Here is a 25950-nt window from a genome sequence, read left to right as displayed (position 1 = left end):
TTTTCAGGTCTCAGCAGATGAACAGTGATTCCAAGACCACTCCTCCCTGTGACCAAACCTTCTTAGCTTTCTCTAGTCATCTTTCCATAAGACTGTGGAAAGCACAGCTGGTAGCATAGCTTCAACAGAGACCTTCTTATTCTTCCTAAAACTGAGTGTGTGTGTGTGTGTGTGTGTGTGTGTGTGTGTGTGTGTAGAACACTACCATGGGTAAAAAATATATTTTCCCCTAAATTCTCAATGACTAAGCTTTGAGGATAAAAGAACAGAACACGTGTAACAACAGAATAGAATATTTAAAATCAGGACTTTTCTCAGAAAATATAGACTCTGTGATCACTGCACCAAGCTGCACTTCTTTCTTCTGCCCTTAAGCCTGTGGACATCACTGCCATCCTTTCTAAATCCCAGATAGACCCTGAGGGCAGAGTTCATAGCTGGTCCTTTTGTGGTCTTCTTCTTTCAACCCTAAGCAATCTGGACTGACGTTTTTGGTTTTGGTTTGCTCCTGTTCTGCTGTGACAGTCATGCAGAGGGAACAGCTGGGGAGCTCCAGCCAATCTCTCCTGTCATGCTACTGGCCTGCCACTACCAGAGAACTTGAGTATTTTACCATCAACTAGAGCTAGGAGAGCCACAAAGTTTCTTCAACCTCAGCTGAGATGTCCTGTGAGGACCTGCTGTGCTATTATTCTCTTGGGAAATAGCTCCGCAACCTAATAGAAGTCAGAAAACCACAGTGATACCTCACATCCCTAAGTTGGGTTTCTTAAAGAACCAAAGCAGCCTCAAGCTCATAGACTGTATCTATGGTGCCATGTCATCTATAACACCTGCAGCTCGTGGGTCGTATCGTGATCGCTAAGGGACTGAGCACACGGGGACTGAGGTGGGGAAGTAATAAAAACTGTGGATGGTCATAACAAGCTCTTTTTGGGTGGTTTATACTTAGTCATTCCCAGCCACATTCCACGGGTCAAGTGCAGCCAACCAGAGCTGTGTTTTTCTGGAAGTAAAAGTTGATATTCATTCTTGCAACAGAAAGAATGACAGTGTTGTCACACAAGCACTTTTATGATTACAGAGGCCTCACTCTGAGTTTGGCTGAAGCCTTGGGTCCATGAAGTGGATGGTTCCAGACACACTAGAAACGTGGACCTCCTCAGATCATGGAATGACTTGCTATTTAGCAGAGAATTTTGGATTGAAACTCTGGGAAGCCACTGATGGTTTTTAAGCACAGAAATGTCTCCATATCTGTCCCAGGATATAAAAGTGATGAGTAATATTAGAATAGATATAAGAGGTAGTGGGACAAGAGGACAGAGAATTCTCTTGTCAAATGAGGGTCCAGGCCAGGAAGGACGACACCTGAAACCAATAGGGCGCTGATTCGCTGGGGCAAAATGGGGAAGTTCCGGGGGTCACAAATGGCCCTAGGGCAGATTCATTTGTACCGAAGAGGTGATTCAGGTGGAAGATAAGGGTCATGACCCAAGGAATAATTTTACTATTACTTAGAGGCAGAGCTGATTTGAGAAATGGTGATGTCTGAGGGATGACTGGGCTGGTGATGGAGGAACTGGAGTAGAGATAAGGTTACTAAAGTTGGGGAAATTGTGTGAGACCCTAAACCTGGATGTTGAAATCTCAGAGGATGGGATGGAAAAGTTCATGAATCAGGGGTTAAAGTCACTATGGAAAAGGAGGAATATCCTGGAAGTTAGTCGATACAGACAGAGAAAATGGTGAAAGTGCATTTTAGCCTCAAAACAAGAGAGTCTATAGGGTGGTGGGAACAAACGAACGATCTACAAATGGCAGCGGGAATGGAAAAGTACAGTGGTCCACGCGAAACCTGAGATCAGTGATTATAGTCAGGGACAGAAACCTGGTGATTGGGAACACAGGTAAGAAAGAGACTTTTCTGTGGCTACCCTGCTGAATTTTGAATTTTAAACCGTGAAAATGTGGTATCTTTTCTCATTACTTTTTTTTAATAAGTTACTTAAACTCTATGGACTTAAGGCTTTCACGGATAAAAAGAGATCTTAATGTCACCCATCTCACTGAATTTTTATAAAGATTAAATGAGTAATGTACGGAAAGTTGTTAGGACAATACTTGAAACAGTAATTTTTCATTAATTGTTAATGATCTCCACCATCACATATCATAATCATTTAATTAATCTCAAAATGTAGAGAAAACAGCATCTAATAACAATGCCTGGGGCTTCATCTGGAAAGACTCAAGGCTTTTTTCTTTTCTTTGTATCTCGAGAAAGGGTGAGAAGTGACCTCAAATTGGCAAGGGCTTGAGGGCAATGGGATTATCAAGGAAAAGTCTTTTTCCTTAAGGCCAAGGTGGGGAAAGAAGGTTTCACTCACAATACAAAGGGATCCCACAGAATTTGGGGTGCACTGGCACCAGCTCATACTGGCTCCTGAGAACTGATTGTGACATTTTCAAGCATTTTTCCAGCTGGTGGATGTCACGTTGGCAGCTTCCCAACAGCCATATGGCAGAATTTGCACCATAAAAATCAGCAAATGTTTCAAATCAGAAGGCCCTTCAGAGAGCCGATTGCTAAACTTGACCAGCACACCCCTGCATATGTATCGTGGAAAGCACTGTAAGAGAATAAATGACAGAGTGGGTCCAAGGGAGGTGGGGATGTGCAGCCTGGGTGAGTCAGCTGGAGGGGATGGAAGGGAGCAAAGATACCAGGAGTGGAGGAAATAAGAAATGGTGACATAAACAGCAGTATCTTATTAGCAACAGGGAAGAGCTGATTTTCTAGCCCGAGTTTCCATCGAAATGCTAGTCTTCTGACCAACCCTCTGCAAATTTGCCTTCCTAATATAAAATGCTGTCTGACCATTGCTTGCAGCTTGGAAAATCAAGCAAAGACAGGTGATCTAATTGTTCTTCGCAACAGGTTTTCTCACTAGAGTTCTAAGTGAAAACAAAAGCACATACGACTCCTTTTGCATAGATTTGTACGATTTACGGGGCACCAGGTGACATATACAAGACTCAGTATTTTCCCTTCAGCTCCTTCCGTACTTTTGATCTTTCCCTTCTAGTCTTCTTTCATAATCACATTCTTAGACCTAGGTATCTTCAGTGGGTATTGAGATTACCCTTGCCCTTGCCTTCCTGTCTTAAACCAAAAATAAAATGTCTTGGATTTAATAGGAGGAACAAAATAGATTAAAAGCCAGATTACTGTTTTTGAAATGGAGACTTGATGAAGACTATCCAGGCCAATTATTCATGGTATGATACGCCTTTTTAATTAGCACAGGCAAACTCGGTAAGCAAGTTGGATGTCAATTAGGCTACCAAATTTTGCATCCAGGATTGAATTTCAACATTTATTGCATTCTCACCATGTGAAAAGCACTGAAAGAAGAGCTGCAAAGGAAGTAAAATGCATGGCCTCTGTCCCCAAGCAGTTTGGAATATAGGAAGGAGACTGGTGATGAAGAATTCAGACTCTGAGGTCCGAGAGCCCCAACTTATAATCCAAACTCTTCCACCTGGAGTTGTGTAATCACAGGATTTTACTTAATCTCTCTGGGCTTCAGTTTTCTCATTGTCTCAGTCAATTCAGGCTGCTATAACAAAATATCACAAACTGAGTGGCCTAGGAACAACAGAAATTTACTTCTCACAGTTCTGGAGGCTGGAGGTCTGAGATCAGAGTGCCCACATGGTCAGGTTCTGTGTCTGATGAGGCTTCTGCTTCCCGGTTCATAAATGGCCTCACATGTAACTTCACGTGGAGGAAGGGGCAAGGGAACTTCCTTGAGCCTCTTTTATAAGGGCACTAATCCCATTCATGATGGTTCCACCCTCATAACCTAATCACCTCCTAAATGCCCCACCTCCTAAGACCATCACATTGAGTGTTAGGATACCAGCATGTGAATTTTAGGGGGACACAAACATATAGACCATCTTTATTCAGTTTGCAGAGGTGAAGTGAGAGAATGCATATAAAAGTTAACCTACTGCCTGGTACTTGGCAGTGCTAAATATTAATGGGTGGGGATGATGCTGATAGTGGTGGACTTGGTGAAAATGATAAAAGTGATGAAAGTAATGGAAGTGAGGGAAATAGAGGTGATGATGGTGGAAGTGGTAGAGGTGGTGGAGGTGATGGTAGTGGAGGTGATGGTGGTGGAGGTGATGATGGTGGAGGTGATGATAGTGGAGGTGATGGTGGGAGGTGATGATCGTGGAAGTGATGATCGTGGAGGTGATGGTGGTGAAGGTGATGGTGGTGGAGATGATGGTGGTGGAGGTGATGGTGGTGGAGGTGATGGTGGCAGAGGTGATGATAGCAGAGGTGACGGTGTTGGAGGTGATGATGGTGATGATGGTGGAAGTGATGGTGGTGGAGGTGAGGTGATGGTGGTGGAGGTGATGATGGGGGAGGTGATGATGGGGGAGGTAATGGTCGTGGTGGCAGCAGCTTTCATTGTAAGAGTCCTCTTCATCATAATAGCAATTTGTATACTAACAATAGTTATTACAATAGTCTTTTTAATAGAATTGTTTAGGCGTATCCCATCAACAGGGATTTTCTTTCGATTAGTACTTCTAGAGAGCAAAAGTATAAGAGAACCAATGGGAGCAATGCTGTAGTAGAATGCACAGGTCACTAAGGGCAACAGAAATGTAATTAATTATAATGCTGTGTACTAAGGGCCATAACAACAATATGCTGAGTGATAAAAGAACACAATCAGGGTATAGATTTGTGCCTCAAGAGGATTGTGAAGGCTTCACTGCAAAAGGCAGTGAGCTGAGCCCAGAAAGTGAAAAGAAGTTGTCCACATGGAAAACTGGGGAAGGGTGTCCAAGTCAAGAGCGTAGCACATGTAGAGGAACAGAGACCCAGAAGTTCATGGTGTATGAAGGAAAGAGTGGACCACAGAATAGGGTACACAGAGGAAGAGATGGAAGAAGAGGTTGGATCTGGGCCTTGAACTTTATCCTTCAGGCTGTTTTTAGGTACCTGTTTTTAGGTAAGGAAGTCACTCTTATGGAGAATGAATTAAAGAGAAAAAAGCCTAAGACAGAAAGACCAGTTGGAAGACAGCTGAAAGGGTCCAGACGAGAGGACACAGTGCTGGCCCAGGCGTGGAACTGGGGACGGAGAGAAGAGAATGGGTGTAGAGCCTACCCTGGAGATGGAGGGGAAATAGGAACAAAGGAAAAGGAGTGGGTTTGAAGTAAGTTCTCCCCAGCTTCTCTGCATTTAGGCTGCCCTGATACGGGAGGTGTGCTTGCCACACTATTGATAAGCATCTGAAATTGAGCCTAGAAAGAGGAAGAACACAGTGGCTGTAAAAGTAATACAGATTAAGGACAAGTACTTCAGTAGCAAGTGGTCTCTAAAACACTCCCTGGTGTTACCTGGTTCTCATTAACTTTTAAGGATGAGAAATGTAGAAGGAGAAATGTAGAAGTCAAATTCTGTCTAGTGTGTGTGTGTCTCTCTAATCAGCAATGAGTGACTAAAGAGTAGTGATCATGTTTCCCCCCAAAAAAAAATTCTGGAAAAATCTGGAATCTTCATAACTGATTTTTAACAGATAAGAAACAATATTAACTTACCAAGGCTCCTTTCTGAATGTCACTGTTCTATCTTTAATAATGCTTCTGTATTTCCTGAACAAAAATACGTCTTGTAGAAAATTCTGAAGAGCATAACATGAAATTCATAAATAACATGAATAACGCAGGACTTTGTTGTCAATTGGAAGGATTTGGCTTCTTACTCTAAGTGAAACAGGAGTTTTAGCAAATGGGTTACATGATCTTGGTTTTTAAAGAATTCTTCTTATTGCTCTGCTAGGACTAAGACTATATGGGGACAAGGGCAAAAGCATCTATGATTATTTCTTCAAAATAAATTCTAAAAAATGGAGAGTAGAATTATTTCATCAAGCCTATATTTGTATAGGTTCTCTTACAAATTATAATCCCATAAGCAGTGCATGAGGATATGTGGGAGAAAATATCTGTTTAGAAAGTTAGCTCCTGGGGAGTTCAAGTTCAAAATCTGTTTTCTACCTTTGGGAAATAACTGGCTCCATCTAGGACTTAAATAATCTATTTCCATGACACGGTTATCGTTTCTGCTCAAGTACAGTCATGAAGCAGAAAAGCATGAATTATCAATTTAAGAGTAGGTAGGATTAAGAATTGCTTCCCAAGCAGCCGCATAGCACAGGGAGATCAGCTTGGTGCTTTGTGACCACCTAGAGGGGTGGGATAGGGAGGGTGGGAGGGAGATGCAAGAGGGAGGAGATGTGGGGATATATGTATACGTATAGGTGATTCACTTTGTTATACAGCAGACACTAACACACCATTGTAAAGCAATTATACTCCAATAAAGATGTTTAAAAAAAAAAAGAATTGCTTCCCATGTTTATCAAGCATTTATTGAGCACCTACTGTGTGCCAAGCACTGGACTGCTCCTGAGGACACAGCAGTAACACCCACCCAGGAACTGCCCCTACTTCAAGGAGCAGATAATCGAGACTTTTTGATTTTTTGTAATGCTTATGCATATAATAGTTTACCATGGTTATAGGGTGCTGAAAAGAGAGAAATAACGGTGTTAAGATTCTAGGTCAACTATGAAATGTGTGGTCAGGGAAAATTCATTGCCCCTTCCTCAAGGAAATCTTCCTTGAGTTCCAGGTGAGGGAACAGCAAAGGACAAAGGCCAGGAATGAGAAGAAAAAGTTAACTGAAAAAAGCCAGCATCACTGGAACACAGAGATTAGTAGTGGGGAGAGAGGGGAGGAGGGATGTGCGTGGTCTAAGTTAAAAAAAAGAAGTAGGACGGACCCAGATAACCCAGAATGTCATACACCATCTTAAGGATTTTGAAAGTTTTGTAATGGGAGGCTAGTAAACGGTTTCAACCAAGAGTCAAGCAGCTTAACCTTTTCAGATGTCCTTTTCTGAGGTATAATTGACATATAACATGTTATTTCCAGGTGTACAACGTAATGATTCAATACTCGTATATGTGGCTGAATGATCACCACAATAAGTCTAGTTAATATCCGTCACCACACATAGATGTTCTTAATATAAAAACCTAACATATGGGATTTCCTTGGTGGTGCAGTGGTTAGGAATCCTTCTGCCAATGCAGGGGACACAGGTTCAAGCCCTGGTCTGGGAAGATCCCACATGCCACAGAGCCACTAAGCCCGTGCACCACAACTACTGAAGCCCGCGTGCCTAGAGCCCATGCTCTGCACAAGAGAAGCCACCGCAGTGAGAAGCCCGCTCAACGAAGAGTAGCCCCTGCTTACCACAACTAGAGAAAGCCCGCACACAGCAACGAAGACCCAATGCAGCCAAAAATAAATAACTAAATAAATTCATTAAAAAAAAAAAAAACCTCACATAAAACTAATAGACTGACCTTGATTTCAATGTGCTTAGTTATGGAAAAGTTAATGTTAGATGGTTTATAGACCAAATATGGACCATTTCGCTTACCGGACAGTTGTCAGTTGTTAACTTCAGGATGTGGTTAATATAAGCAGAATTGTTCTATACATTTGCAGATATTGAAATAGAAATGACTTAGAAATTTCTCCTAAACATAACACAACGTTATGCTTGATTGCACTTGTAGAAACCATACCCTTGCATTTTCACTGCAGACTTTGAGAATGACGATCAGAATGTTTGCACATCACTTACCAAATGAAAATGAAAACCTCTAAGACAAATTTGTTTCTGCAGGGTGGCTTTTGCACTCACACAAAGATTTAGCCGACAGCTAACAAAAAAGAATTTGGGGGATAGATGGGAGAAACAGCTGTCCAGGAAGCTATCAGTTGCCAGGTTTGCTTGGAACGCAGTGGAATTCCCTGGAAGCCCCATTTAGCTCACTGATGATCATATGCCTTTAGAAATCACATTATAGGCTCAATTTTCTGTCTCATCTCCTCTTGAAAGAGAACATACATTTCCAGGCTCCCCCAGGATGCATAATTTTGCACCATATTTAGTGATTATTACCACCATTTATCTCTCCAGTTGTCCCCCCAGTCCATTTTGTATAAGTCTGAATATGCCTTGCACACGTTTAAAAATGACATTCTCAGTTAGACTTCAAAAGGCAGAAGTTAGCTAAAATGAGCTCACTTTGATTATCTTATTCCAACAATTTAAAAGTTTTAGTTTTCTTGGATTTCCCTGGTGGCACAGTGGTTAAGAATCCGCCTGCCAATGCAGGGGACATGGGTTTCAGCTCTGGTCCGGGAAGATCCCACATGCCGCAGAGCAACTCAGCCCATGCACCACAACTACTGAGCCTGCGCTCTACAGACCGCGAGCCACAACTACTGAGCCCACGTGCCACAACTACTGAAGCCCGTGCACATAAAGCCCATTCTCCACAATACAAGAAGCCACTGCAATGAGAAGCCCTCACGCTGCAACAAAGAGCAGCCCCCCCTCTCCGCAACTAGAGAAAGCCCGCTCACAGCAACGAAGACCCAACGCAGTGAAAACTAAATAAGTAAATTTATTCAAAAAAAAAAAAGTTTTAGCCTTCTTAACAGTATTCACTTTTTTACGTCATCATATGTGGGGGATTATAAAGATGCAGCGCAAAATGAAAAAGAAATCTAGAAGGCTTGGAACACTAGACTTCGTCTGCCTTGCTTTGTCTTAAAGACTGGGATTGTACAATCTAGTGAATATTTATTTTTCCTTAACCGTTACCTAGCACTTGTATTTGTCAGCCGTTGTTCAAAGAGGCTTTACAAATATTAACACATCAAATACTACATGTGTAATATTTGCATAATAACACATCATGGGGCATTCTGTTTCTCATTGATGGTGGACAGCTCCTTAAACTGAGAATATCCTGATGAAAGGAGCCAAGCTAGCTCTGAGGGTCTGAGTAGATATTTAGCGGAGCAGAGTCCAATATTTGGGCAAAGCCATATAAGGATGTGTTGGGGAGGAAATATTTTCCCTCTACCCTCTTATGTTCTTTCCTTGGGGGCCTGCAAATTAAACTGACAAAAGACAGATTAGCCAGAGAAAACACAGAGATTAATTCAGGTACATATGGGAATTCATAGAAAAATATAACTCAAGAAGGTAGTTAGAATTTGAGGCTTATATACCCTCTTACTAGGGGAAGGGGAGGAAAAAGCACGTAACCAATGACTCAGAAAAGATAAATGGGCCCCGGGGAGGAGAGATGAGAGATATGATCGTTTTATGACAATATCCACTTAAATGTGGTGACATTTCTCTTCTCTGGTGGTGAATCAGTCTTACCTGGTTGCAGGAACTCCTGGAGAGTGGATTTATGACAACCGAGCTGGCTCTACTTTTAAGCAGATAAGAGAGTTCAAAAAAAGAAACCCATTCTCAAACGTCATCAGCTTGAAATAATTTTATGCCACAGCAGCATATTCCAGATGCCTTTGGAAAGAACCAGGGCCAAAGTAGACTGCCCTTGACCCCCACCGCTAGCAGCCATTCGGGCTCTGAGCTAGCCCTGAGGGCAGAGCTCTGTACTGGAATGAGGCGAGAATGGACAATCTCGAGTCCCAACATACTCCAGAGGCCGAGTCATGCTGGTCTAGAAGTGTCAGAGATGTGCTGAAGTCCAGGTGTGCACTGAGGCCATCCTCAGGGATAAGACCAGCACTGGAGAAGCCTCACTACCTAGAACATTCCTCTGTATTTCGGGGTTTTAATGATGTCTCATAGAACGGACTTTTTCAAGAGTACAGAATTTTTTTTTATCACCCCTTAGTCAATCATAGTGGGAAACTCACGTTGTCCTCTTCATCAACAAACACCACAGACATTTACCAACACCAGACAGTCTATGCTATTAGTGGCATCCTCGTTTTGACCGCTGAGGAAACTGAGACACAGAAAAGTTTAATGACCTTTCCAAGGGTCAAATGGCTAGTCAGTGATGCAGTCAGTATTTGTATCTGTTCAGTTTGACTCCAAAATTGAAGCTCTTAGAAATTCCCTGGTGGTCCAGTGGTTAGGACTCTGCACCAGGGGGCTGGGTTCGATCCCTGTTCAGGGAACTAAGATCCCCACGAGCCGCATAGTGCGGCCAAAGAATAATAATAATAATAAAGTCACTAGCACGTGATAATTAAAAAACAAAATTCAAGCTCTTAACAACCATGAATCGTGCCTCTACTGTGAGGGCTTCCTTGAAATTTTTTATTTTAACTGAATACAAGCATAATAAGTGACTTCAAGAAGCTTTTATGGATAGTATTAATGTGACAATATTATAACCTAAAAAGCAGTCTTGCTAATAATATCACTCTCTCGATCCATCCTAATGTAATAGATCCTTCAGATCTGGTCATTTGTCTGCCCTAAGATGATATCTAAAGCAGAATAACACCATCACATTATACATAGGTATAGGTACCCTTGATTCACAGCTTCTGTTCCTTTGCAGAGTGCCTCTCGATACTCATAACCTGCCCTAGACCCCAATGTTTCCCTCTCATTATCACTCAGCTCAGGAATGATGGACTCAGTCAACATGCCCCAGTATCTTCAATAGTATCATCCGGCAGCTTTACACTTACTCCCAGAAATGTCTTCCCCAAAGAAGTTTGTGATTGAACTGGTGATAATGAATATACTCATGATCTTTTTAGAGTAGAGGTTCACTGGGGGAGGAAACAGAAGTTTGAACCATTGTATAGATTTCTAGATTGTTAGAGGTAGATATATTCTAGTTTTAGATTATTCTAACCATTCTCCTCCATAATTGGACATGGTGCCTGCACAGTTTCAGGGAGCTTCAGGACCCCCGCTAAGTCCCATCCAAGGACCATGTTCTCCTGCCTCCAATTCTGTGGCCATATTGACTTTCAGCTGCTGTTGATTAGGAAGTGTATTTGATCCTTTTGTGAACGGCATTGTTACATGCAACCAACAAACAATAAATTTTCATTGTACACATACTCTGCCAGGCACTGTGCACTGTGCTAGTCACGGTGGATACAAATATAAATCAGGTATAATCCTCCCTTTCAAGTTTCCATCAGAGAGAGAAGCATGAAGGCAGAGAGAGGCAGGACAGTTCGGGTGTGTACAAAATGCAGAGGAGACGCCAGGAAAGGTTTTACAACACAGGAGATATTTGAGTTGGTTCTGAAAAATGGGTTAAGTGTGCAGCGGCCACTCATATGACCACTTACAAAAAACTGGCAGATTAGAATCTGATCAATTTCTTTTAAAAGCTATTCGGAAGTCTCGAAGATTCCGCAGAGGGTGGAGAAGAAAATAATCTGAATTTTAAAATTTCATTCCATGTTTTGTCAAACCATGTCTATATTCTGTGACCCCGGATAAGACTGGAAGCAGCATCCTTGCACAGCTTGACGGGCATTCTCCGGGCTTTCCACGTGATGGTGTAAAACAGCACGCAAACACCAGGGGGCAATGCGGTTTCACCAAAAATCACAGGAAACGCTCCAGATCTTGTTTTGACTACGAACTTTTAAAGCATCCTGGTGCAAAGGTGAAATCCTTAATAAAAAGAAGAGTTTCGCTAAGGAAAAAAAAAAACTTTTAAAAATCGTTTCTTCGAAAGCTTCCCGAATTGCCGTCAAAATTGCCTTTCAGCATTTGTGCACAGCTGAACGTTTTGCAATATTATTTGCAAAAGAATTTCTTCAAATTTTTTCTCAATACAGCTGCCTGATCTTCCCAGTACTCTGCCTAAGAAATCTAACCAGCCCCCAGCTAGCCCGAATTCACACGGCTGGGACTCTATTGCGTCCTCAGCCCATCGTGGGCTCTCCTCCCTCCGCGTCCTTGCAGCGTACCCAGCTGCCTCTTTGGCGGAGCTGCGGCTCCCTTGAAGGTAATTCCAATCGGGCCTGTGTTCTGTTTCTGGCTCAGCAGCCGCCAGGTGTGTGCCCTCCCTTAAGCCCCAAGGATGAGAGATCAAAGGTGTGTCTACATCTGCCTCCTGCCCAGCTCTTTAATCTGTTACACGTTCAAAAGGGACAAGTACGGTATTGTGCGCTTAGGGAGGGAGGACAAATCAGAGCCATGGAAATGGACAACGTCCCAGAGTGTGTGAACGCGCTCAGAGGAGGTGGGTTATGTCGGTCTACATAGTAACCCTGCCATTTGGGGAGTGTTTTCTTTAAATTATATTATGAATATTATGCGTAAATGGAGGTCTTCTTTTCTCTGATTGGAGCCCTACTAAACCCTCTTAAAAAATATATTATAGGAAAAATATATATATATATTGTAGGGAATTCCCTGCCAGTCCAGTGGTTAAGACTCGGGCTTTCACTGCCTTGGACCTGGGTTCAATCCCTGGTCAGGGAAAGAAGATACCGCAAGCCGCGCAGCATGGCCAAAAAATAATTTTTAAAAAATTTTAATATTGTACATAGGCCTATTTGGAGACTACTGTTAAGAGAACTATAACGAGGCAAAGGAAAATCCTTTTAAAATTATGAAATGGACATTTTAAGGACATTTATAGGGACCTTATCACATACAGCAAAAATGACAGACTAAGGACTTAAGGAAACAGCAGAAAAATTTTAAGAAAGACAGTTTCCAGTGGACCCATCTATTTTCCACATGAACAAGACTCAATAAGTACGGAAATACATTTTTAAAAAAACAGTAGACTGCAAATTAGATATTTAGAAAATAGTCTTGGAAGCAGAGGTAATGGACGGTATAGAATCTACCCAGACATCAGTCCTCCTGCAGTTCTTTCCGGCCACAGTTTTGGATGAAGGGGTAGGGCAGAAAAGAGCTCACAATCTAGTAAGAAATTATTTCTAAACTTAAATTTGGAAATCATTTAGAAAGTTGAGTACCCACAACTTTCTTAAATTCTCAGGAGAGCTCCCTAATTTCCAGCAAAGACATAAATGTGAGAACACGGACAGTTTTTTTTCCTCTGCTCTCCTGTGCCCACACACACACAGAAGCAATTTTCAGCTTCCTCTTCTCTGCATAGCAGTGACCAAAAGGAACTTCAGCAACTTCAGTTGTGCTGAGCTGCCATCACAGACAGATATTAAGTCACATTGTCTTTCCTCAGTTACAACAACTTTGAATCCAAAAGTTCACAATGTGTGAGAGAGAAGAATAGTGACACAGTTACTAGATTCTCCGGTGAGGAAGGAGTCCTTATCAGCTGCATCAAATATTTCCATTCATCTACTTAAATATTTATTCAGCACTGGGTCCAGACACACTACTTGACTCTGGAAATCGTTGATCAAAGTGTCTTGCTCACAATCTAGAAGTGGAAGCTGGCATTCATGAAATAATCACAGAGATAATTGCTCTGAAAGAAACACAGTTTTTGCAGGAGAATCTACTGTAACAAAGGAACTAATTTAGAGGGTCAGGGAGAACTTCCCTGAGAAAATCCTCATAAGCTAAGAGCTGGAAGATCAGGAAGAGTGACAGAGGGCACATGTTAATATTCAGAGACCTAAAGCGTGGTGTGACCGGAGTACCGATTGCTAAGGGCTGAGATGCCAGGTAAGGTCAGAGAATTTGGGCTCAGGTTCAGTTACCTGTTGCTACATAACATATGACTCCAAAACTTAGCAAAGGAGCTTAAAAACAACTGCTTTCGTATACCCCACGATCTTATGGGACATGAACTTAGACAGGGTTCACCTGGATGGTTCTTCTGTTGCATATTCAGCTGGAGGTTGGGCTGGTCTAGGAGATCCGGGATGGCATTATTCACATAGTACCTTAGTTCCAATGTCGGGGGGCTGGGGGTGTGTGTTCAGCTGGGGCTGTTGAACAGAGCACCTGTAAGTGGCCCCTCCAGCACTGCAGCTTTAAGACGTCTTACAGGGCGGCTCAGGGCTCCCAGAGAGAGCGCCCGGGCGGGAGACAGGAACTATTAAGGCCGGGCCAAGATAGCATCATTTTCACCGTATTCTATTGGTTAGAGCAGTCACAGAGCCCACCCAGGTCAAGGGGAACAACTGTTCTCAATGGGAACAGTTTCAAATAATTTGTGGCTATCTTTAGTCAGCCATGGTTCACCATTGGACACGAACTATTTACATTCCCCTGTAGGCAAAATGTACTCACTCCTAAAGCCGTCCAGAAAAGTCATCTTATTATGGCATTAAGTTCAAGTTTGAGGTCCAGGTTCTTACCATCTAAATAAGGGTCAAGTGCTGATAAGGCATCTTTGATATAGCTCTCTAGTACAGCTGCTCTCAATATGAAGACTTGTGAACTGAAATGAAAAGTATAATACCCCCACCATACACACACATACCAACCCAGCATATACGGATGGTACAGAGGTGAGATCAATGCAGTGAGCATTCTCATTCAAAGAGTGGAGGAAAAGGAGGCACAGAGCAATCACTGGCCTGGAGCAGTTCTGAAATCCACATACTGCCAGGTCCTTGACTTGGAGGGCCCAGTCCTGCTCCCTGACTCTCTGCAGTTCTGGTTGCCACCCTGAAAACTCTCGGTCATACCTCCTAAGTTATCCTGTTTCCATAATGTCTTAGTTAGCTCGAGCTGCCATAACAAAATACCATAGACTGGATGGCTTAAACAACAGATAGTTATTTCTTACACTTCTGAAGCCTGGAAGTCTGAAATCAGGGTGCCAGCATGGTCAGGATCTGGTGAGGACTGTCTTCCTGTCTTGTAAATGGACACTTTGCTGTGTGCTCACATGGCCTTTCCTCAGTGCATACATGTGGAGAGGGAGAGTAATATATTTCTCTCCCTCTTCTTTCAAAGGCACTAATCCCACCATGGGAGCCCCACCCTCATGACCTTATCTAGACCTAAGTAACTGCCAAAGGCCCTACCTCCAAATGCCATCACATTAGGGGTTAGTTAGGGCTTCAACGTATGAATTTGGGGAAGGGGCGAGGGGAACACAATTTAGTCCTTAGCACATAAGAAACGGCATTTGCCACTGAATAATCTTCTCAGCCTATCTCCTGCCCATAGATGTTTGGAGGCTTTAAAGACTCTTCCACTTTGAACTACCTCTGCCCATTTTTATCCAAGCTGATAATGTGTACATTAATACACTCCTCTTGAAATCTTTGTGGGTCTCCTATGAATCTTATTAGACTTCACTCTATTAGACAAAACACACATCCACAATTCTCCTCAAGACAATCCCTTCTTTGGCCTGGGCTCAGAGTCAGGGTGCCGTGGGAAAACACCCTTAGGATTCTTAGAAGAATTTTTGTCTCTTTTAGAAGCTTGAGCACACTTAAGTCTTTCTGAAGGCATAAAAAAGGGTCTTATGGCCACACGCTTGAGATGATCTCCACCATCAGTCAATTCCTAAGTTGAGAGCCTCTTGCCTTTGACAAAACTAGGAATGTGAAACCATTTTATCTTTTTTTAAACCAACAAGTACTAGCTCTATATATTTCTTCTAAATTTTGCTTGAAAACTGAACAGTTCCTTTTTTTAACTCATCTTTCTTTATACATTATCATATGCAACTTTTTTAAAGAACCAACTGGAACTTTAAGCATTCTACCTGCAAATCTCCTTACTAAAATCTATGAATTCATCAGGTATTTTTTTTATTTTCCATGTTACTACAGGTGACAACGTTGCCAAGCGCCCTGTCTCTACATCAGAAGAGTTGCCTTTTCTCTAGTCTCCCAGTTTGGGAGGACGGTGGCAAGTTTTCCCTGTCTTCCTAGCTTTCACCAGCAGTCTCCTCAAGGCCTTCTAGCTTCTTCCCTCAGCAGATGTTGTTAGTTAGAATGTCTAAACCTGGTCTCCCCATCACAGCAGTCTTAGGGCTTCCAACCTGGTATGTCAGGGTTTCCAGAGACAGAAAAAAAGAGGCTGCCTGTTTCATAAAGCCTGGGCACAGACATTGGGAGAGTATCACTTCCACTGTACTTTTAATGGTCAAAGCAGTCTCAGAGCTGGCCCTGATTCAAGAAGAGGGGACATAACCCACCTCTCTCTATGGGAGGTGTACGGAAGAATTTGTGACCATTTTTATTCCACTATGGGTGACATCATGTAGGGCTTTGCAAGTCATGTTAAGGCTTTTGAATAAAGGCTTTTATCTTAAAAGTAATGACAAGCCATTTAAGAATTTTAAAAGGGAGAGGATATCACATAATTGGACTTGCCTTTTGAAAAGATCACTCCAGCTGCAGTATAAGAATGCACTGAGGGACTTCCTTGATGGTCCAGTGGTTAAGACTCCGTGCTTCCAATGCAGGGGGCACAGGGTTCAATCCCTGTTCAGGGGAACTGAGATCCCACGTGCCACAAGGCACGGCCAAAAAAAAGAATGCATTGGAAGGTGGTTATTAAAAACAGAATGGCTCTTTCTTTGTTCCTCTTTCTCAATCCATATCTTATCATACAGATTCCTGTGAACATTACTATGGCAATGTGGCCTGGGGTAATGACAGTAGAGGCAAGAAAACTGCAGATTCTAGAGATATTTGGATATAAAATCAATTAGCTAATACTCCTTGAAGTCCACTTAGGGCATAATCTTGCTTCCAACCCTAACGCTAACCATAGCCCTAACCCTAACCCTAACCCTAACCGTAACCCTAAACCTAACATTGCTAAACTTACTTCTTGGGGGCTTTTTACATTATAATCCTGAAACCTAATCTCTACTGTAATTTATGTGTATTCACTCCACACATCAATGTTCACTAATCTCCATGAAGACCAGCCTCTGAATAGAAATAGTCAGTGGTTGGGGCTTCCCTGGTGGCGCAGTGGTTGAGAGTCCGCCTGCCGATGCAGGGGACGCAGGTTCGTGCCCCGGTCCGGGAGGATCCCACATGCCGTGGAGCGGCTGGGCCCACGAGCCATGGCCGCTGAGCCTGCGCGTCCGGAGCCTGTGCTTCACAATGGGAGAGGCCACAGCAGTGAGAGGCCCGTGTAACGGGAAAAAAAAAAAAAAAAAAAAAAAAAGTGGCTCCTGAAATAGTCAGTGGTCAACAGAATAAAACCTAGGATTCTGTTCAATGATATCCACAATTAAGATAACATGTTTGAATTACACTTGCTGGGATTGATCAGATTTTCTTTGAAGACACCTGGAAACACTTGGCAAATATCACTTATTCGTCTGATAAATATTGATTAAGTATGTACTGTATGCCACGCACTGTTCTGGTCAAGGGAGTTACAGCAGCAAGCAAGAAAGACCAGGTTCCCGTTCTCATTCTGCTCACGTTCTAATGAGGAAAAACAGCCCAAAACAAAGAACCAAACACTAAATCAATGAGATAATCTTTAAGTAGTGATAATTGCTATAAAAAAAAAAAAATAAGGGAGCTTCCCTGGCGGCGCAGTGGTTGAGAGTCCATCTGCCGATGCAGGGGATGTGGGTTCGTGCCCCGGTCCGGGAAGATCCCACATGCCGCGGAGCGGCTGGGCCCGTGAGCCATGGCCGCTGAGCCTGCGCGTCCGGAGCCTGTGCTCCGCAGCGGGAGAGGCCACAACAGTGAGAGGCCCGCGTACCGCAAAAAAACAAATAAATAAATAAAAGAGAGAGATGGGCCAGAGAATTCTTACTGTATAAATACAGTAATCAAGGAAGGATTCTTCGAGAAAGTGACATTTGAAGTAAAAGTTGAATGAAGAGAAAGAGCTAGCTGTGGGAAGATCCAGCAGTTTGGGGGAGAGCATTCAAGATGGAGGGAGCAGCAAGTAGGGGTGGAGCGGGGACAAAAAGGAATTAGCACTGCAAAGTACAGAGAGAAAACCAAGCGGCTAAAGCATTTGAGTGAGGGAGAAAGTCACCTGAAATGAAGTAGAAGAAATAAGAAAATAAGCAGGAATACATCACATAGGGCTTCATTGGCCAGGGTTAAACATTTGATGAGCATTTTAACAATAATGAGATGTCACTGCAGGGTTTTAGCGAGTCCTAGTCATTCACACTTTAGCATGAATTATTTTAACCTGACCCTTTCTCCTAAGAATTACTTTAGATCAACTGAGGTGAGTCATTAGGTGGAAAAAACATTTCGGTGGACTATGAAGATTTCAATGGGGGAGAGGGGATGGGTAGGCTCCACTGTGTGTATATATACATATATGTATGTGTTCCGGCTCACCCTGAATTCCAGGCAATGTCAATGTCAGCCAGTCACCAGACAATGTCTACTGTGTGTCCTAGAAGTCAGCGATGCTACGTGTAGCTTTTCAGCACCAACATCAATCATTTCTTAAATATTCATTTTTTTAATATTTCTATTTTAAGATAAAGGAAATAGCTTCTCGTTCTATAAGTTTTTGTATAATGTTAATATTAGCTACCTAACCAGATTTAGCCAATTCTAGATTTTCACTATAACATAGTTAACCTTGCAATATAAAAGCCTATCTTGCTATAGGGAAAAGCTTGATTTGGGGTTTAAAAAAATAAGAGAAGTACATATGGAGTAACAAATCACTAATGTTTTTGTTAAAATAATGTTTACACTTAGAGTTCTAAAGTCCGAATTTTTTTTTTAATGGACCTTTTTATCCCTTACTCTATAAATGCATTCCTGGGCTCCCATCCACCACCACCCACATCTCCCATAAGAAATTCTTTAGACTTTCTTGCTTTACTTGCATCAAGCCTGTTTCTACACACTGATTAGATCGCACTGTTGTCCTTTCATTTGAGTGAGAGTTGCTGACACCATAGTTGCGCACAAAAATAAACATGGCTGGAAAAAAATCAATATTCCGACCTGGTTTCCTGCATAAAGATTCCACAGTTTAAAAAAGACAGGATCATTGCTTACTAAGCCAATGACTCATACCTCTTGGCATGGTTGCCTGACCAAAAGAATGCCAAAACCGTTTAGCTTGTGTTCTTAGTTGATGGTCAATGACTGTTATTTCCAAGGTGACCTATGTATAGTATATTTTTGCGTATGGCAGGTTTAAGAGGTTGTGAAATTACTGGCAAAATAATAGTAAATGCTCAGCTTATTCACATTTGGCTTGTTTGGTTAAATTACAGCCACTTTTGTGAATATCTCAGAAAGTATTTGGAAGGTCAAGATTTTCTTCTCTGGCCCTGAGTAGAAAGAAACATCAGTTATGGCCATGGTGTGTCAGACCTGGTTCATACCATCTGGCAAAAGCCAATTGTTACATTGTCGGGAATTTTCTAAGTCCATTATTAAACATAGCCATTATTACAAATCAAATTAGGCAAACTTCCAATTATAATTATGTTAAAAAACAAATTATGTTAATAAATACCTAAAACTCTTTACTTCTAATCGTTTGACTACATCTTACTATCCATGCTCTTGGGGTTTTTTATGTCTCCTGTCCGTGTGTGGTGAAATACTACATGATGGTTTTGCTACTACCCATCTCTTCCCAAAGCCACGTTCATTGACATCCAAGCTGGTACCTCGACATAGGCCTTAGTGGGAGTATTTACATAGTGTTGATGTTGAAAGAGTTTTAATCTAATGAAAATAATTTATACAAAAGTGAAAAATAGTTTAATAGCAGCTCACATAAAAGATATAATGATAATGAATTTATTGGGAAAAGAGCAAACTGGGATGAAATTCAGTGCATGATTTTGTCAAATCATGATTGATTTGCTGGCTATGAATACAAGAGTTGGGCCCAAATCAACAGAAGTATTCTGTGAGAATCTATTGGCTATATGGAACTTGCAATAAAGAAGACGGTATATTTTACTATTATGTATAGTTTGTGTATATCATTTATATCAGTAAAACTCATAATATATACACATAATACAGGCACACTTTTTCCTCTGGAGAGTCCCTTGTTAAACATTGACCAGACATTACTGGTTCCACAGGAAAGATGAAATTCGACTGGTAACTTAAAAGCAGTTTTTTTCAGAAAGTTATAAAGGAGAGCGAGTTTGTCTCTTTGTGAACAGAATCTGTTAAAATCAGCGTGTGCTCAAGCTGATAGCAGTTCGGTTTGCCAGTATGAAAAAGGGTTTTGTTTCCATTTTTCCTTTAAGACTCCGCCTGTTTGCAAGAGAACCAGAATTTCAACCCAATGAAACTGTAGACTTTGTTTTTTCAGCCCTAAGGTATCATGGCTATCACACAGGGTTTGGGAAATATTTGTTTATTTATAATTATGACTTATAAAAAAAGAAACTTTCAAAATCAAACTATTGGACCAGGTCTAATTTAGTTTAGTATTTTCACCTTTCAATTCACCAAAAAGGCACATGAATATCCAATCAAGGGTAGTGTCTATTTGCTTCGTGAAAAATTTGACAAGCTCAGCCCCTCCACTGACCTGCAGGGGATGGGAACACTGAACCCAGGAGACCAGAAATGGCCTCAGGTCCAATCACCCCAGAAAAGGATGTTGCCGTATCACACCATGATTTTTAACCACCTGTTATGTATTTCAACAGAAACCCTGTCCCAACACGTAGCAAATGATCTCTAAACACAATTTAAGTAGGAAATATTAGACCTTGGTGTCTTTTTTAGTGAAGTTTCATCAATCCATCATCCAGCATGATTTATCTACAGACACAGTTGTTCAGACTATTGAGACTCGGCCTTTGTTTCATCTAAACACACGTCAGATCCCTTACTTAAGTGAAAAACGCTCCCAAATGGTACTAGTGGGGAGATGAAGACACTCAGGAGGTCTAATCAACGACTGAAAATTACTTCGTTTTGGAAGTTGATATCTGTTTACTTGAATTCTCAAAAAGCCAGGGGAAAAAAAATCCAGTTCTGAAGCATGTGTATATTGTGAGAAGCCTGGCAAAGGTAATTTGGATCCCTTCTATAACTGCCACTTTTTGTTTTTATTCAAGGTGTCATAAAACTGAGTTCTGCAGTTGAAGGTACGTTTTTACAACCACAAAATCAATAACTTTTCGCTTCGAGGTTGCACCGCGTGGCTTTGTAGCTACACCGCTTCTGTGGCCGTGGTGTCTGAAGCCATGTTCTAATTGCCAGCTACCGCCATTCCATCTGTGTTTCTCCTCGTCCTGGTCCCTTTATGCCACGCGTCTCTCAGCGCCCCCATGAGTGGCCTTAACACTGACCCCCAGAAGCAGCATTGATGAAAGCAAACGTGTTTGGTTCTGTCCCTGATGGGATGGTCTTGGGCCCAGTTCCTTAGAGAGCCCTTCCCTCTGCAGCATCCTTATCTGAGGCTGGACCTTGAGTCTTGTCAGGAACCTTGCCCCCCTTCTTCAGTAGGACCTTTTCTAGAGGGTTTTGGTCCCTTATCCCAATGTAGCAGACATGTTTGCCCAGGATGTCTGCAGGCATGGAGTCATTATAGCTTCCTGATGAGAAAATTAAGTGGTTAGGGCATTTGCCAGTCTCCAAGCACGAGGTACCACCCAGGAGGTATTGCAAGAACCAGCTTCCTTGAGTGTCACCCATGTCACCACACTGGGCAGTCCCGTAGAATCGTGCATTCGAGAAACTGAGAAGAAAATGAAGAGGGATTTAAAGAAAAAGGAGGGCCGGTGGGGGAGAGAAGACACAGCCGTGTTTCACTGAGTAACCCCCAAAATGATGTTAAAAGCACCTCATTGTTTGAAATGACTCACTAGTTATTGGTATAAAATCGGTCATCTTTCCCTCAGAGGAGCCTACATTTCGCAAGCAGGGAATGTGTCATTTTCTCTCTTTGTGAGTGTCTATTTGTTGTGGGGTGTGTGTGTGTGTTCTCGTTTATTGGGGATTTGTCAGTCATGCATTGGAGGGTTCTTCGTCCCCACTTAATCAGGGGAGGCTCCTTGGAAGAGGTGGTGGGCTTTAAGGTGAGTTTTCAAATTTCAGAAGAGATGTGGCGTCACGAATGGGCAATGCATGGAGGTGGAGGTGGGGAGCGGGAAAATGCCACGGGTGTTGGAGTGGTGAGACAACCTGCTAGACTCAAGCAAAGGGACTGGGTGGGCTGGAGTTGGTAGGTTGGGAGATGAGAGAGGGACTCGGGAATGTCCCCACGGGGCTGGCACATCCAAAGCGGGGGGCTCTGTCCTTTTACTGGATTTAGTCCCATCATATTTTGCAAAACACATTAAAAAGGCAATAATTCTGACATTCATGGCAGAAAGTGCGCTGCTCTCTCAAGTAAGGAAGGGACCAGGAGATGGTGCAGGCAGTGGCATTTCAGGGTCAAGAGAGGAGCTAAACGATGTCCCTCGAGGAACGAGGGAAGGCACAGTGCACGTGTCAGGCCCCTGCAAGGCCAAGCAGGGATTCAAGTTTCCTCTGCACGGAAACACGGAATTTGATTGAGAGAGGATCCAAACCTCACCCTGGCTAACAAAACAGAAGACACAGCAACGAAAGCAAGCAGAACCATGAGGATGACTTTGCCTGTGGAAACTCCCAGTGGCAAGTCAAGCCGTGTTTCAGTTAATTATCTGTAGAATTCCAGATAACAGTGGGTCCACACTGGGCTGTTTGAATGTGTTATCGAGGAATGGCTTTGAAGTCAGAGCTTTTAATGTTTCCTGCTTGGCCTAAGCACAGTATTCCACTTACAACAAAAGGATGGAAAAACACATTTTTAAAAAGGCCAGAAAACCAAGAGAACATTAGATAACTTAAAAACTATTGTTCTGCTAGAACAATGGCCCCGTCATCATTTTGCTCGTAACTATGGTTACTCCTGGTTGCATCTGAACCCCCCCAAACAGGTTTATGGTCTTCAGAGAAAAAGAAGAGTGAGGAAGAAGAAGGGCAGGGGGCAGAATGACTGCCTGGGGCTTTTCCAGGAGCATCCTCATCACTCTGAGTTCCTGGGGCTCACAGGGAGTGGCCGTGGGTACCAGAGGTCAGGACTATTTCGACTGCTGCTTGAGCATCTTTCTGGCAGCTTCTTGGCTGCAGGCTGTAGTAGCTTGAAGGCTTGGGAGCATGCTGTGTTGTAGCTGTGTTAGAACCTGTGTGTCCAGGGGCCCCCGGGGCGCCGTTGTTGAGTGGAGGGGGTGTTCCACGCATGCGCTCTCCGTGCATCCGGAAGGGGAGAGTTTAACAAGCATGCTTTGTGGGATGTACATTGGACACTGTTGTCTCGATTCGAAATCAAACCCCAGATGGTGGTGCTTGTGAATGCTTAGCTCTTTACTGACTATTTTCCATCTGCGGAACGGACTCAAGGCGGCTTCTACAGCTTATGAAGGCAAGAAATATGCAGATCAGTGGAGGGCATCACTGCCAGAAATGAAACCGATTTCCCTTTCTTTAAAAATGACTCTGTTCTGGATTATCCTAGAACTCTGAGAATGGCACTAAGGTTTTAGGTAGGTTATCCTTTTCTTTTTCTCTTCTTTTTAAGGAAAAACAATTGTCAAATCATAAGAGAACGTCAACAGATTCCACGTGCTACTTCCTACTGAGTATTGTTGTTATGCAGGTCTGTCCGTTCTCTTTTTCTGAAGCAGGGCTGCCCCCGTCAGCATTTTGCAGCTTCACGTAAGCTTCTAAAATCAGCAGAAAGGAAAAAGCTATTTATGTCACGGGAATGGTAAGGTTAAAAGTGAATGGGCCTTTCACATTTTAAAGACTTAAAATTACGGTGAAAGAGAAACACACATCAATACTTTCTTTTGCGATGAAGGAAAAATATTTGAACAGGAAAAAATTTAGGTTTGAAAGAAATAATTGCAAAGTTTTGTTGGTAACGCTGATGAGTTCTGGACTCTAATTTCAGATTGATAACCTCAAACTCAGAAAATTGGGGGGAATTCCCTGGCTGTGAAGTGGTTAGGACTCTGCGCTCACTGCCGAGGGCCCGGGTTTGATCCCTGGTCAGGGGACTAAGATCCCACAAGACATGCGGTCAAAAAAAAAAAAAAAAAAGAAAAGAAAAGAAAATTGGGGTAAGAGAGAAACATCCAGACAGCTAACTGAGGAGAAGGAGAAATAGGGCGATAGCAAGAATTCCATGATAGAATCTTCTAAATATTCCTCTTAAAAGGGATATTCCCTCTTGAAATTGGAGGAGGAAGAGGTACATATTTCCACAAGTAGGACCAACGTACCAGCCTGTCCAAGCAAAATGAGAAGGGAGGTCGTGGAAGCACTGAGTCATGCCTGAATTAGAATTGCCCTGACATCCTGCAGGCATCTTTCCAGGGAGAGGGCGGGGGAGAGAGGGTCCAGCCCCAGCCAGAAGCTCCTTATCCGACTCCCAGCTCACTCGGGGCTGGGAGGCTGCAAGCCTGGAGGCTGAGGACAGGCCTTTGCGACTGATAACCAGGTGCACTCTGTGAGGAGACTTGCCTCAAAGGCGACTTGTTTCTCCCTTGTAGGTAGGTGACAATCCGAAATTTCAAAATGTTGTCAAATTCTTCTGAAAGCCTCTGTGAGGGAACGAAGTTTGGTTTCTTTGGAAAAGTTCCATGTCTTTCAAAATGGGAACAGATGAGCCTCTAGGAAGAAATCTAAGAGGCGAGATGGTGACCCAAGCCCCCACTGTCGATGGTGCCTTTGGAGGGAAGGCTGGGTTTTCAGTTAACACCAGACGTAACGTTTTGCTTGTGAATCCCGTGTCTCAATGAACAGCTTCGATTTCATAAACAAAAGCTCTGCTGGGCTTGTGGAGCTTTTGTTTTCCCTTTTTCTTCTTGTCACCTCATTTTATTTAGATAAGTTTTTTCTTCCAGTGTTGAGATATCATTGACATACGGCACGTATAAGCTTACGGTGGACAGCGTAAGGATTTGAGTTACGTACATCATGAAATGATCATCATAGTAAGTTAATGAACATCCGTCACCTCATATAGTTAGAAAATAAAAAAAATTTTCCTTGTGATGAAAACTTTTAGGATTTACTCTCTTAATAACTTTCATATATAACATACAGCAGTGTTCATTATATTTACCATGTTGTACCTAACATCCTTAGTACTTATTTATCTTATAACTGCAAGTTTGTACCTTTTCATCACCTTCATCCAATTCCCCCCTCCTAACCCCCATCCCCACTCCCCACCCCCTACCCTACCACCACCTCCCCACCTCTGATAACCACAACTCTGATTTCTTTTTCTTTGAGTTTGTTTGTTTTTGAAGTAGAATTGACCTACAACACAGTGTTAGTTCCTGGTGCACAACACGATTCAATATCTCTATACATTACAAAACGGTCACCACGAGATACTTTGAAAGTGTCTTTCTTCATGGTAATGACTCATGTACCATAAACCCCACAGAGCAGGGCACTTAGGACTGTTGTCACATCCAAGGTGATGTTCTCTGTGGCCTCAAGACCTCAGACCCAGTGAATGGAATGACTCCTCAAGAATAGGTAAAAATAAAATAAGGAACAACGTGACTCAATCTGTGTTCCCATTTTCAAAATTCACAACACCCACAGCTTCATGTCTGTATTGTCAATCTGTAAACATAGAGCTGCTTTTCAGTTATGAAGCGTTGATCTGACCTTTCATGTGTGTTGAGGAATGAGATACTTTTGCTTAAGTAATTCTGTTTTCCATAATGTGACATGCAGTGTTTCCAAAAATGCCCCAGTCTCAGTCTGTTTGGACTGCTATAACAAATTACCATAGATTGGGTGGTTTAAACAACAGAAATTTCTCTCTCACAGTTCTGGAGCCTGAAAGTCCAAGATCAAGTCCCTGGCAGGTTCCTTGTCTGGTGAGGGCCCCCTACTGGGTTGCAGACAGCTGACTAGGGAGCTCTCTTGTGTCGCTTTCATAAGGGCACTAATCCCATTCACAAGGGCTCCTCCCTTATGACCTATTCACCTCCCAAGACCCAACCTTTTAATACCTTGGTGGTTAAGATTTCAACATATGAATTTTGGGGGGACATAAATATTAAGTCCATAGCAACACCAAATGAATTTAACATTTAAAAAATATTTCAAATGTATTGATATCAT

At 42.5% G+C, this 25950-nt stretch overlaps 1 protein-coding gene across 16 annotated transcripts in view; it reads left to right on the top strand.

Annotated features, from left to right (window-relative positions):
- DLGAP1 (DLG associated protein 1) overlaps nucleotides 1–25950 on the top strand; it is a gene marked incomplete at both ends in the record, with an annotated part of 319449 nt that overhangs the window by 194219 nt on the left and 99280 nt on the right. For 8 of the 16 annotated variants that reach the window (XM_082852573.1, XM_082852565.1, XM_082852577.1 and 5 more), the window contains one exon: nucleotides 20889–20918. The exons of the other annotated variants lie outside the window; for them this stretch is intronic. In XM_082852573.1, the coding sequence (XP_082708699.1) occupies nucleotides 20889–20918 (30 nt within the window). The remainder of the gene's footprint in view (nucleotides 1–20888; nucleotides 20919–25950) is intronic. 16 annotated transcript variants of the gene reach the window in all.

The sequence above is a fragment of the Leucopleurus acutus genome (genome assembly GCF_964270905.1).
Source record: "Leucopleurus acutus genome assembly, chromosome: 13".
In the NCBI taxonomy this organism is placed as follows: domain Eukaryota; kingdom Metazoa; phylum Chordata; class Mammalia; order Artiodactyla; family Delphinidae; genus Leucopleurus; species Leucopleurus acutus.
Note: the sequence above shows the minus strand (reverse complement) of the source record. Positions and strands in the feature narration are given on the sequence as shown.